General features: G+C 39.2%; 1 protein-coding gene across 1 annotated transcript in view; it reads left to right on the top strand.

Moving 5' to 3' along the window:
- The first annotated feature begins 11,668 nt into the window (after positions 1 to 11,668).
- slc7a11 (solute carrier family 7 member 11) overlaps positions 11,669 to 13,754 on the top strand; it is a 38,579-nt gene continuing 36,493 nt past the window's right edge. Inside the window, exon 1 of the mRNA XM_072396270.1 lies at positions 11,669 to 12,240. Coding sequence (XP_072252371.1) covers positions 11,958 to 12,240 — 283 coding nt within the window. The 5' untranslated portion in view covers positions 11,669 to 11,957. The remainder of the gene's footprint in view (positions 12,241 to 13,754) is intronic.

The raw sequence follows: 13,754 nt of genomic DNA, 5'->3' as shown, positions 1-13,754 counted from the left end.
GAGGTTTCTTCCTGTTAAAAGGGAGTCGTTCCTTTCCACAGTCGCCACAGGCACGCTCAGGACGGGAGATTGGACTGAAGACAAGTTTCGTTGCAATCTGTTGGTTTCCTTAGCTAGGATATTTTTTTTTTAATTGGCTCTATATGAATTAATTGGATTATGATTACAATGAATTAAATTCCAATTGGCTTGAATTGGACTATATTACTTAAGTGCCTTGAGATGACATTTGTTGTAATCTGGCGCTATATAAATAAAATTTAATTGAATTGTTTCTGTGCTATGATGCACTCTGAATTCTGACTTGAAACTATTCAAACCGATTATTTCTATGTAAATGATCACAAAGTTGAGCTGCAACTATTTTTTCAAGAACTTCAAGACAAAAAAGGGATATTGGATATAGGTCGATAATTAGCCAATAATTCACTGTGAAGTGAAGTGAAGTAAAGGTTTAATTACAGCAATGATGGCTAATGTCATAGTTTGGCAAAAAAAAACGGACCAAAGGAGCAGACTCAAATGAGAGTTGGCAAGATAAAAAATGTATTGATAAAGACTGAATAGATTGAATAGACAGTTGGTAGGAGATGGGGGAATTCTGTAGCACTACTGGTTTACACTGGGGAGCTCATCCAGACAGGAAATAATGAATTAATGAGGGTCCAAGTTGTGAATATTTTTATCAATGAGAATCTTGATCATTAATTGGATATTGTGAGACTTAGAGGGAGTACGTGAGTGGTGGGAGGTAATCTGTTAGAGCAGGTGAAGGTAACAGATGGAGAGTGGGCAGGCAAGTGAGCAGATAAATCCTTACCTGCTCACTTGCAACTTTAATGATAATGCAACTTTAATGATAATGCCATGATAATGGCAACTTTGATTTGGCAGAGAATTGTTGCAACCTCCAGCCTTGATGTACCCATCATGTTTATGTGTTTATGTTTTCTGCATTTAGCAGACGCTTTTATCCAAAGCAACTTACGCTCGTAGGCAGTTAGGGTAAGGGGGTCTTGCCTAAGGACCCCTACTGGAGGTAGTACCTTTCATGCAGGGGATTTTAACCCAGATCACCCACATACACTACACTACCCAGTCCCATCACTTGATTGATAAATACAGAGGCGGTGTACGAAGGATCGCTTCAATGGAGAAACTCTGCCCAAGGGCACTCCAAACAAGAAAAGTCAGCCCAGCAACTCCACCTGAGACTAATAGCAAAAGAGGTTAGATAAATAAGAAAAAATTAAACAGATTATAAACCTAGCCAGCCACACCCCAACAGCTTGGTCTGAGCACTGATATTAACTCCATTTGGCTCACAGAGCGCATTCCAGTCTGAGGAGTCAAAGCATCCCCACAGATCTTTCTCACATGAGCAGAATTAATCCTACTTTTTATTTTTCACTTGGTGTGCAATTTATGAACTGTGGAAAAGCTTGCAATGTAGCAGAAAGGGGTACATGTGGTTAAAATATTTAGAAACTGCTTTCACTTGGTTGGGATGTTGGGTTTGTAACCTGGCAATAACTCGTCACAGACAATGTTAGCAGCAGTGCCGGGTGAAATATATACTGCTACCAGAATAAAACTCTCTAGGTAGATATCATGGATGTAAACTGACAGCTAACAGTTCAGTGTCCCAGCATCTGCTTCACAGTGACATGACGAGGATCTGTTGTTAAAGCACTGCGATACCTCAACATTTGGTATTGCCGCTACTTCTCATGTCTCTGTCAGCTTGTATCATCTGAAAGCTGGGTAGAGAGGCGCTGGAGTCAAGTATATACTTCCGCAGTCATATCTTGGTGAAAAACTCCTTTCCTTCTGTGTCCTCTTGAGCGGTCCAAATTCATAAAAAAAATGTTGCTAGTTAGCTGACATTCTCCATCAGTATCAGCGTAAGACTTAGTTTAAACTTCATCCACTTCTTTTTAACAGAAAAAAAAAGAAGTCTGTTTGCAGCAAAATGCTGTCTGTGGTTTTCTACAACTCATTGAATTTTTGGGGTCTTTTCCATCCATCCATTGATTTTCTATACACGCTTAAAATCCTATTCATGGTTGCGGAGAGTTGGAGCTTATTCCAGCTAACATGGAGGAAGAAGTGGGGGAAAGGTCAGCAGTTCATTGCAGGGCCGACATTGTGACTAACAACCATTCATGCTCATACTCACTCTTAAGGTAAATTTAGATGCTTTCAACCTAACAAACATGTTTTTGCACTTTGGAAGGAAAGTTGAGTACCCACACATGCACAGGGAAAACTCAACTTCTAAACTAGTGTGATCGGAGCGGCTGCAATTTGCTGCAACTATTGTGGAGCATATTCTAGAATGATGCTGTGATTATAAAATCACAATTTCATTAGAGCAGAGTGACAGTCTAAAAATTATTTAAGTGACTGCAAATGTACATGTTATCTTAATGGGCTGCTTTTCAGTCAAGATTTCTGACTGACAAACGAAACTGTCATGATCTGACTTGTCTAGAAGGTGTGTTTCTGAGTTTCAGGCTGGGTGAGCAGGTTTCCTTGGTTACCTGGGCAGAGTCTGGTTGCTGCCTGCTGTCACGCCTGTGGTGCATCTACCATTGTCAAGAACCCTTCTTAGGCAGCAGCAGGAGCACCAGTCTTCGCCAGGTTGTTTTACCATCCATGTGGTAACGAGGCCAGCGCTCGGCTTTGTGTATATTGACAAAGAAGTTTTTGGTACACACTTGCCTTGTCTCCTCGTTCTAGCCTTGTTCCTCCCCTGGCTTCCTTTCTCATCTCACCAACATCTTTGCCTTCCCTGGATCTGTATCACCACCTGCCTGCTAACCCGCTGTAAATTCTGGAAAACACCCTCCAGCCAGTCGGTCTCTGCCTCACCCTCCAGTTGCGTTTCCACCGACTCACATTAAGCCAATCTAGAAATTCCCTTTTTGGAACATTCTCGTACTTGGATTCTCTCTCTAACCAACCTCTCTATATCCAGTTGCTCCTGTCATCCAGACCCTTGTGTAACCCTGGTTTCTCCAACATTTCCCTGGCTACAGATTTAACGTTGCTTATCTCATTCCTCTTCTGTTGAAAATAAAATCTTATTTTTTCATCTAACTGAATCCAGCACTTGAGTCCTACCTCTGTTTTGGCTGACACCCTGTGACAAAAACAAAATGATATGTGAATGAGAGCAGCTTCACTGGGAATTTGGCTATATTAATAAACTCTTTTTAAAAAAACTGAAAAAAGATGGAACTTCGGTACATTTGAATCTAGCTTCCTGTAAACATATACTATATATTTGCTTTGACCAAAATATTTAGAATTACCATTTAACATGACCTAACCTGGAGGGGGCGGGGGGGTTAAGGGGTTAAATGTGCATGCTTCCATATATTGTATTTCAAGGTAATTGGGGATGACATTGTTTTCATTGCTGCTGCTTTACTCCGCATTCCATGTACATAGCTGCTGTTACAGTGCCGTGAGTGCACACATAAACATTGAATGGTTGTGTTCTTAGCAGGTTGTCCCTTTGACCCTTCCCAAGTTTTCACATGAGAGCAGTATAAGGTTTTTCTCTACAGTCTATCCATTGACCTGCAGCTGACTTTTCCCCTGTAAATCACTGAAGGAAAAAAAATATGGAATATGGAACTGACTGTGTTAACATCAGGTGACCAATAATAATTATTAATCTAGGGCCACATATTTTTCAAAGCAATGACCAACTATGATCTTAAACAAATATGAACATTTTGTAACTAGACCAAACCATTCACTTGAAAAGTTAGCATAAATACTCACTGAAGTTACCTAGTTTCCCTTGTTTCAGAGTCAAGCTTTAAAACGGGACATTAACTAGCCTAAATCCTGTTGTAGAAATACAATTAATGTCTTCATTAGTGTCCCCAACATTATTTCTATGCAAAAACCTCCAGGGAAGTCAGATATCCAGCTGTGTGTCCCCACTCTGCCCAAACATCCTCATGGATTCATGACCTCAGGGTACAAAGGGTTGAGAAGTGAAATACTTGTTTTTGTTGGACCGTTTGTAAAGAATTGGTTCTGCTTATAAAACATGACTGACTGACTTTATGTCCTTTTTCTGTTTCCTTCATTCAGCCTGGGTAAGAGGGGAGGCTGTTGGACTTAGATAATAATTTCTCTAGTTGTCCCTGTGCTTTTACTTTCCTTTGAGTTCATTTTGCTGAAAGGAGATTTTTCATCCCACATATTTTTTCCTACTCTATCCTTTATCCTCCAGCAACAGATTGCTGTTTGTAAGCACAGGGAGAAAAATGTGAAGACGGCCCTGAGAGGTCTTGCAGACTTGTGTGTATGTGTCTTTTTTATTTTTCTGGAAAAAGTTAAAGTTGAAAACACATGGACCATGTTGTTAATGACAAGCATGAAATCCAAATGGGTCTAAATGGAAACACCGGTTTGAAAGCATCCTTAATGTTCACACACACAAGTCTGCAAGACCTCTCAGGGCCGTCTTCACATTTTTCCTTTCAAAACATCCTCATTCATTTGATAATTTACTAAAAACAGCACGTTCATAAAGAACATGGTCAAATTGAAACTGTGCAAATGAATCAGCATCTCCTACAGCTTGTGGTTGAAGTCACTGCAGAGGTACCTAAAAGTTACAGATGGCAACTTCTCACTCTCAACTTGTCACATACTGACATTTGCTCATGAGCAGAAATGCGTCAGATATGATCACAAAGAGTATTTCCAAAGTGTCCCCATTCGATACAGGGAATCCCAAACATCAAAGAAGTCACAACAAAAAATGTTAGTGAAGCTCTTAAAATATAATAAAATGCATTTCATCGTGTGTTTCATGATAACTTTTATTACCTAATATTAACTATGTCATTTTAATATGTAACCAAGAAGCACAGTGGTAGTAAAATGAAAGTCATGATTGATGATAACTGTCTCAAACGGATAACTGAAAATATACAGCTCTAGAGCAGGTGATGAATATTCAAATCTATTTTTAAGTGATATGTGTAAGGCTTTTACTCCAAAGTGGTTGTGGTACAAAATCACAGGCCACTTACAAGAATATCAAGTCTATGAAAGGATGAAACACTTCCAACTCTGCTCTTACACACAAAGATATGTTGGGTGCTGCATGGGCAAGTATAACTCTTGAAATAGCACATCTGCAACTCTGTACAAACACCTGACTGAAGTTCTTTCAATGATAACGCCATAACTTATGGACTCATTCACACTACCACAAGACCAACATGGGTTCTTGGGCACTTTTCTAGTTCAGCTGACCACTTATTGTGCTTTTACACTACATGCCACATTCACCCTCATACAATACGTCTTAATCCATATATAGGCTACACAGTGCTTTTTTCCATGCATTCACACACTGATGGATGCATCGTTAGCAACGTGGAGTTTAGTGTATTGCCCAAGGATGTTTTGACATGTGGCCCGGGGGAAGCCGGGAGTCAAACCACTGACCTTCCAATTGGTAGGCAACTGATCTTCCTCCTGAGTTACATAATAACATAATGCAAAGATGCTCTTCAATCCAATCCAGTCACACTTTATTTATATAGAGCTTTAAAACAACACAGTTGGCCAAAGTGCTGTACACATATATAAAATACAAGTGAAACATAAAAACCATAAAACAATAAAAACAAAGTAAAAACACTAGAAAAAAAAACAATAAAAAGTCAACACCTCTGACTAGTTAAAAACCAATGAGAAAAATGTGTTTTAAGAGAGGACTTAAGTGAGTCAGTCTGCCTGATGTGTAAAGGTAGTTCATTCCACAGTTTTGGGCCAGCTGAAGCTGTACGACATACGGCTGAAGCTGTAACTCTAAGTTTTCTCTTTGTTTTAGGGACGGCTAACAACAACTGATCTGCTGACCTGAGAGTACGTTAAGGAGCGTACAGCTGAAGCAGGTCAGACAGATACTGTGGGGCAAGGCCATGAAGACATTTAAAAACAAAAAGAAGAATTTTAAAATCAACTCTAAAACAAACTGGAAGCCAGTGAAGTGATGCCAGAACTAGACGAGCAAGTGATGCTTGACTTAGCTCAGAGTTAAGTGCATTGCAGTAGTCTTAAGGAGTTGTGATAAAGCATGGATTAAAATCTCAAAGTGATGCAAAGAGAGACACGGTTTAGCTTTAGTCAGTTGTCTCAATTGAAAAAAGCTGGACTTGACCGCTGAGCTAACCTGTGCATTAAATTTGAGATAGCTGCCCAGCCTTCATGTGAATACTGGACAACAGAGTCAGGAGAGCAACCACAACTTCTACTTTCGATGAAAAAGTCTGGTGGAATTGTATGTGAATACCTACTTACTCGGCATGTAAAAATTCCTCAGAGTAAAATAAATCCTTGTTTTCTCAAAGGTGACACCAGCTCATCAAAACAATCAGGAGTGTTGGATCCCTACATTTCCTGCCTTGAGAGTGTCCTCTGCTGTAAAGATGAGTTTATGTACCTTTAATACATGTAGGAGAACATCTCTTAGACTTGCAAAACATGCAGTTTCAGGTTGTTTCACTCTTTCAGCAATCCATATCTGTGAGAGACGTCTAACTGTTATGATCATGGATCATGTTTTGATTCGTATGTTCTAGGTTTTTTTTGTAAATAATTACCTCACCTGCTGTTTATTTGCAATCATTTCCCAGAGGATATCGACTCCCAGTTTTCAGTTCATCCTTGTCGGATCATCTTATGTTTGTTTTTCCTAGTGATCCCAGTGTTTCACTAAAAAAGGCTTCAGGACCACCTGCCAGCTTGCCCCTCGATTTCCTCACAGTCTCACGTTTGGGTCATCTCCTCCACAAAATGTGACACTAACAATAAAAACAAAATCCCTTGAGAGGCATTGTATAAGCATTACACCAGACATCACATCTTTGGCCAGTGGTGTTTCAGCTGAAGATGGTGAAGATCTGTCATTTCTTTTATGAAATGCAAAACACTTATTCAAAACCAACAACTGATCTCAGTCAATGTCTGAACAGGCTCAAAGTGAATGGGGAAACTTGTGTTGCCCATCTGGGTTTAATTGAAGGCAGGCATATCTCTATAGCACCATACATGTTTGCTGGAGGCTCATTCCAGTCATTTGTATGATCACGGCCCCAAAACTTACACAATGTAATGAGACCCAAAGACCTTGGCCCTCATCAGGGAAAGAAAAAGCAAACCTTGATACCATACAAAATACCATATAAAAGTATAAAAGGCAAATATTGCCTTAAAGCACTCCAACTCTGAGAAAATAGTCTGCCAGTTTAATTTAGAAACAGTGAAATAATGAGCAAAAACAAAAAAAGTTCATGTTTTATGAACATACATATCATCTTTACCAATAATCCCACCAGCACACATATACACACAGATTCCAAATGGCCAAAACAGTGCAGGGTACAAACAGCATGACAACTGAACACACAAACTCAATTACATCTAAGTTCATACAGCATGGAAGCGCACACACATGCCAAGCATCGGTGATCACATATAATAGATTGTCATGTCAAAACAGTTATTATCCAGATCTAGGGTGGAGAAAAAAAACTGAAGCCTTTCTTCCAAATTTGTTGATTTTTTAACAGAGTGATCTTTTTCTCGTGGCAGCTACATATAGCCACATATACTCTCTACTGCTTAGGTACAGTTTAAACAAGTGCTATGTGGACATTAACCCATAATGTAAAAATGCATCAACTTGGTGATTTAATCACTGATTACGCATATTAAATGTTTTCACAAATAAACTTTAACAATGGTGTGATGGCCAAACCTGTGGCCACATAGCTTTAGATGTCATACCCCTTCAAGCTTAAGCTATTCTTCATTTTTGTATTGGCACCAGAGTGAACAAACTTTGCTGTTAGATCGCTATGTTATATACAGGCTGTGTTTTCCATTGTGCTTAGTAACTTGTGCAGCATTCTTCTTTGTACAATCAGTTAAAGAGCAGTCCCCAGCATAGACTCAGCCTTCTTTATATGTTTGTTAAGTTTCTTTGAGTAATTGGCTCTGATGGTGTTACCCCAACAGATGGCTGCAAAGCAGATTTCACTCTCTACCACAGACTTCAAGAAGATGCGCAACATCTTGCTTTAAGCACCGAGGGACCCAAGCATCCTTAAGCAGTAGACTCTGCTCTGTCCCACCTTGTAAACAGTCTCAGTGTTGCATTTCCAGTCTAGTTGTTTGTCACTACAAATCAAATGTATTATTATTATTATTATTATTATTACTATTATTATAGTGCTTCACCACTTCCACCTCTTTTCTCAGGATGGCTTATTTTTGGTCCTCCTAAAATCCACTATCTCTTTCATCTTGTTTGCGTTCAAGATGAGGTGATTGTTTCCACACCATCCCTAACAATTGTCCACTAGCTCCCTGGACTACTGCCTGAAGTCTGAGGTGTACAAAATAAAAAATTCATCTGTGACTATAACTGTGTGTTCTGGGTTTTTTTTATGCAGCCTTGCTTTGTATCTAATTTGTGTAAGAAGGTCAAACATAGCCCTGGAAATCTCATCCTTTTGATTTACTTGATGCTATGTATTTCAAGATACATATAAAAGATTAAATGGATGCTTTGACAACTCCCTTTACAATCAGGACGTTACAAGACACCAAAAAAACTTTTGTGCTAGTCAAAACATATAAATACATATAGTCTGACCAAAATCGTACAAAATCACATCATGCCCACGTAAAGTATTACCAGAGTGTCTCTCTACGCTGCTCCTTCATTTTATTTTTATCACAACAAATGTCACCTCAAGGTCTTTCAAAGATACAGTCCAATTCAAGCCAACTAAAATCTAATCAATTACAATCCAATCAAATCAAGTTAATTTAAATTCCAAATGACTCCAGTTCACGCAAAGCCAATTTTGAAAAAGTTGCCTGACTAAGCAAACCAACATACTGTATCGAAACTTCCCTTGGATACAATCTCCCGTCCTAAACATACATGAGATGACCATATAAAGAAAAAAACTCCCTTTTAACAGGCAGAAACCTCTGGCAGAACCAGACTCAGGAAGGGTGGCCATCCGCCTCGACCAGCTGGGGTTTGAGAAGACAGAAAAGAGGGGGGAAAACACCATAACACCATTCAAAGGATACCTGTTGGAACAGGGAAACACAAGTTAATAACCACAATAATGTCACATGTACATAAAATCATTTGATAAATTAAACAGGGGGAAAAAGAGAGCAAAGTGAGGAAAGGTGTGACAGATGAGGTCCCCCAGCAGTCTAAGCCTATAGCAGCTTAACTATTGGATGTTTCAGGATTATCTGAGCCATCCCTAACTATAAGCTTTATCAAAAAGGAAAGTTTTAAGCCTAATCTTAAAAGTGGAAAGGGTGTCTGCTTCCCGGACATTTACTGGCAGCTTATTCCACAAGAGAGGGGCCTGATAACTGAAGGCTCTGCCTCCCATTCTACTTTTAGAAACTCTGGGAACAACAAGTAAACCTGCAGTTTGGAAGCAAAGTGCTCTGTTAGGAAAATATCTTACAATGAGATCTTTAAAATATGATGGAGCTCGGTCATTAAGAGCTTTATATGTGAGGAGAAGAATTCTATTCTGCACTTTAAAGGGAGTCAGTGAAGATAAACTAAAACTGTCTGAGAAACCTGTTTTATGCGTACATCAAATGATAAATTCTGGTCAAAAATAACTCCTCACTGTAGAACTAGAAGCCAAGGAAATATCATCTAGAGTAACTATATAACAGGACAATTTCTCCCTGAAGCGCTCAGGTCCAAAGAGAACAACTTCAGTTTTGTCTGAATTTAGAAGCAGAAAGTTCTGAGTCATCCAGGTCTTTATGTCTTTAAGACAGGCTTGTAGTCTGACCAACCTATTGGTTCTATCTGGTTTCATAGATAAGTACAGCTGAGTATCATCAGCATAACAATGGAAATTTATGCCATGCTGTCTAATAATGTTACCCAATGGAAGCATGTATAAAGTAAAAAGAATTGGTCCAAGCACAGAACCCTGAGGAACTCCATGACTTACTCTGGTGTGTGAGGAAGATTCTTCATTTACAAGAACAAACTGAAATCTATCAGATAATCCCCTTCTTTACAACTATCTATGCTCACATATAATGTATAATTTAGCACAATTTCAAATTCAGCTTCTTTTTTTCACAATTATTCTGAAGAACTTCGCTCATTAAGAACCCGTAGTCATAATTTTGGGGGTGCAAGAAATCCAAGAAGTCCAAAAATGTGTTTTATCATAGCATGCATAAATGTGTTTACTTCCCTACAAACAATGGAAAATGCAGATGTTCATATTGCTTTATATTTCCATTTAAACTGAATTAGTTCACATCAAGAAATCTTGAAATCTTTCTGTGAATTATTGGGATATGACATCACATCTTTCAAATGGTTTTGAGAAATGTCAAATGATGTGCCGGTTTCGCACACGCCTGATCCGGCCGTCCTGCCGGTTTCGCGCACACCTGATCCGGCCGTCCTGCCGGTTTTGCGCACGCCTGATGCCTCGCCCACCCACCCCGTTTCGTCCTCGCCTGATGCCTCGCCCACCCACCCCGTTTCGTCCTCGTCTGATGCCTCGCCCACCCACCCCGTTTCGTTCACGCCTGATGCCTCGCCCACCCACCCCATTTTTGGAACATCTTCCCCTGCCACCTCGGTTCACTCACGTCACCTGGCTCATTGTTCACAGCTGCGCCTCATTCACTGATCACTCCCTTCACAGTATTTAGCTTCCTGGTTTCCTTTCAGTCACTGCAGAATCCTTACATCACTATCCCTTCATGCTTCCACGGAAAAAGATAAGTTTGATTATCTGCCTCATAGCCTGTTTAATATAGCCATAGTCATAGTGTTTTTTCATAGCCTTGTTTTGTTTAGTGTTTTTTTTCACGTTAAGTATTTTTGATAATCCGGCTCTGCCGCGCCTTTTGTTCCTCGCCCCCGTTTTGTAAATAAACCTTTTGATTTTGGAAAAGAACTGCATCTGGGTCCTACCTCTCCAACGAACCGTGACAACATTGTATTGAATAATTCGGGATTCATTCTGTAATAACTGAACATAAAGATTGTTAATCAGGAGGAAACAGTGTATGTATTGTGGACTGTAGATTTATGACGCTGTTGAGGAATGCCCACCCCCACCTTTGGATTTTGACCTTTCTTTTCCTTCTTTTGTCCTCTGAAGATACTGATCCATGATTTTCCATGACTTTACATTACATTACAGTAGCCAGTGTGAGCACAAAAAATACCTGTGTGTTTGTGTGTATTTGCTAACATTCTTTGAGTTTCAGTTACTTTTTCTTTAACCACACCCTTCTGTCTCACTCCAGCTTGTTCTGTCTTGTTGCTAGAAAGAAAACGATCCCAATACAAGTTCTACAAATCCAGAATTATAAAGATAATTTCAATACCAATGAGAAATGGGAGAGTGTGAGAAGATCAGGATGTACTGTTGATGAGATGGCCTGGAAAACAAGTTGCTATGTCATGATTACCTTGCACCAAACCAGCATAACACCTCACTCTAGTAAGCCACAGCTGGTTTTGGAAAAGGCAGGACTCAATAGGGGGTTGGGGGAAGGACTACATAAATACAAGCATGGGATGACAGAGAGAGAGAAGGCAGAGTAACAGAGGAAGAAGAACATAGGGGAAAAATAGGTGAAAAAAAAAGCAGGCATCTGATGCTCTACAGTGACAGATTTGTGATAAATGACAATAAAAGAGAGAGGTTAACAGTCAGGAAAATTTTCCTCCCTGGACATTAGTTTTACTCAGAGTTTTGTAACCTTGTCCAGTCACACACAGACTGAGTGTACTCAGGCTCCATCTGGAAGGCAGATCCTGGATCAAACCCGCTTATTTCAAAAGGTAGAGAGGGTCTGTTTGATAGGCAGTGTTTACAAAGATGAACAGCAGGTCTACATCTACTTACAAAGAAGGAAACCTCATTGCAAATGCACACAACATTTCCCAAAATGGAAGCGACCCTAACAGTAATCTACAGGACAAGGACAGCAGGAAGGTGGAACTGGGGAAGAAGGTGACCCTACTGAGAGGAATCTCCATCATCATTGGGACCATCATTGGAGCTGGAATATTCATCTCACCAAAGGGAATCCTGAAGCACTCCGGCAGTGTAGGAATGTCTCTGATAGTTTGGATCGCCTGTGGTGTGTTGTCACTTTTTGGTGAGTTGTTTGCGGCTGTTTCTGAAGAAATGTGTGCATAGTTTTTAAAATTTATGAGGACAAAAAATATATACACAAAAGCCCACTGGAATAAAAAAAAAGACTTATTAGAAATACTTCAGCTTTTTCCTTTCTGATTTTGAAGGATTGAAACAGAACCTGCTTTTACATTACATCAGTTCAGCACATATTATTTTCTATTTAAAGATACAAGTGAGAATCACATTGTAAGGCAACAAGGTTTCAGTATCATGCCCAAGGATACTTTATCCTGGAAAGTTGGGGATTGAACTAGTGATTTTCTTATTGAAAGCCTCTCAACATCCTGAGCTACAGCCAACCCTGTAAAATGGGTCCATGTTATTGAAATACTGTTCCACAGAAATATCATTATCACTGTTATTTAAATAATACTACAGGTCTTAAGACATACAGTACCAGCGTTCCACTAGTAGGCTTGCACTCCAACTGCTAACCCACACAGCATATACATATCACAGTCTGGCTTGTATGTGTCCCCTCAGACATGTAGAGGCTTGATATTCTACAGGTGAAAGTGCATGTTTAAGGATATCAATTAGAATATTATGTAAAAGTTCAAGAGAAGTTGATTTGTTTTGAAATCCAAATCCTTGATAAAACATGTTCCTACAGGTGTAACTAGTTGATTATTCTTAGGCCTGGATCAGTGTGTTTGTATGTCAAGGCTTGTGAGCTATACTTATTATGTCTGACAAGTACAACTGCAGAAGGTGGGAGGAAATCTTAGAGCGAGAGGACTGCTTAAAAATCAAATATGTTATCTTTAAATATAATTGAACCATGTTATTTCATTTTTTTCATATATATATATATTAATCAAACTGTTACCGTAAAACTTTCCTTTAAATTGTTGACTCATTCTTAATAGAATCTACTGTTTACTCCTCAGGGCTTGTTGAAGTGTAACAGAGACAGTACATGTCAACTGCAGCTATGACTCAAGCATTTATTGTACATGTGAAAGATGAGGAGCAGGCTTGAATTATAAACCCAGTGCCCTGTATGTAGGGTCCACAAATGCCCCAGTTGTCTAGGTCCTTTATTTTCATTTGATGACCCCACTAAATGCAGCTGTATCGTAATGAAAATGTGTATGTGATCTTATTGTTCTGAGTATATATCCTTAAACCTGGTTCTAATATTTTCATTACTTTATCTTATATTGTTTGTTCTTAGAGCACGTTCAAATAAAGATGTTTATGTTTATGCATTTGGCAGATGCTTTTATCCAAAGCAACTTACATAACAATTATTATACAATGATTGTTTTGTTTTTTTTTTAAAGAAAAAAATTTCAGCTACTTGACTAATTTCCCCCTCGGGGATTTTTCTCTTCTATTCTATATGAGGATATAACATTACAGCTAACGTCAAAGCCAACAATCACCTACATAGAAGGAAACCACTAGTCAGACTCTGTCAGAGGTGACAGAGTAGAGATAGAGTGCAGACATAGAGGGAAGAACAGAAAG

The sequence above is a fragment of the Leuresthes tenuis genome, unplaced genomic scaffold, assembly GCF_036924035.1.
Source record: "Leuresthes tenuis unplaced genomic scaffold, fLeuTen1.0.hap1 SCAF_11, whole genome shotgun sequence".
NCBI classification, from domain to species: Eukaryota; Metazoa; Chordata; class Actinopteri; order Atheriniformes; family Atherinopsidae; genus Leuresthes; species Leuresthes tenuis.
This window is presented reverse-complemented; position numbering and strand designations above follow the sequence as displayed.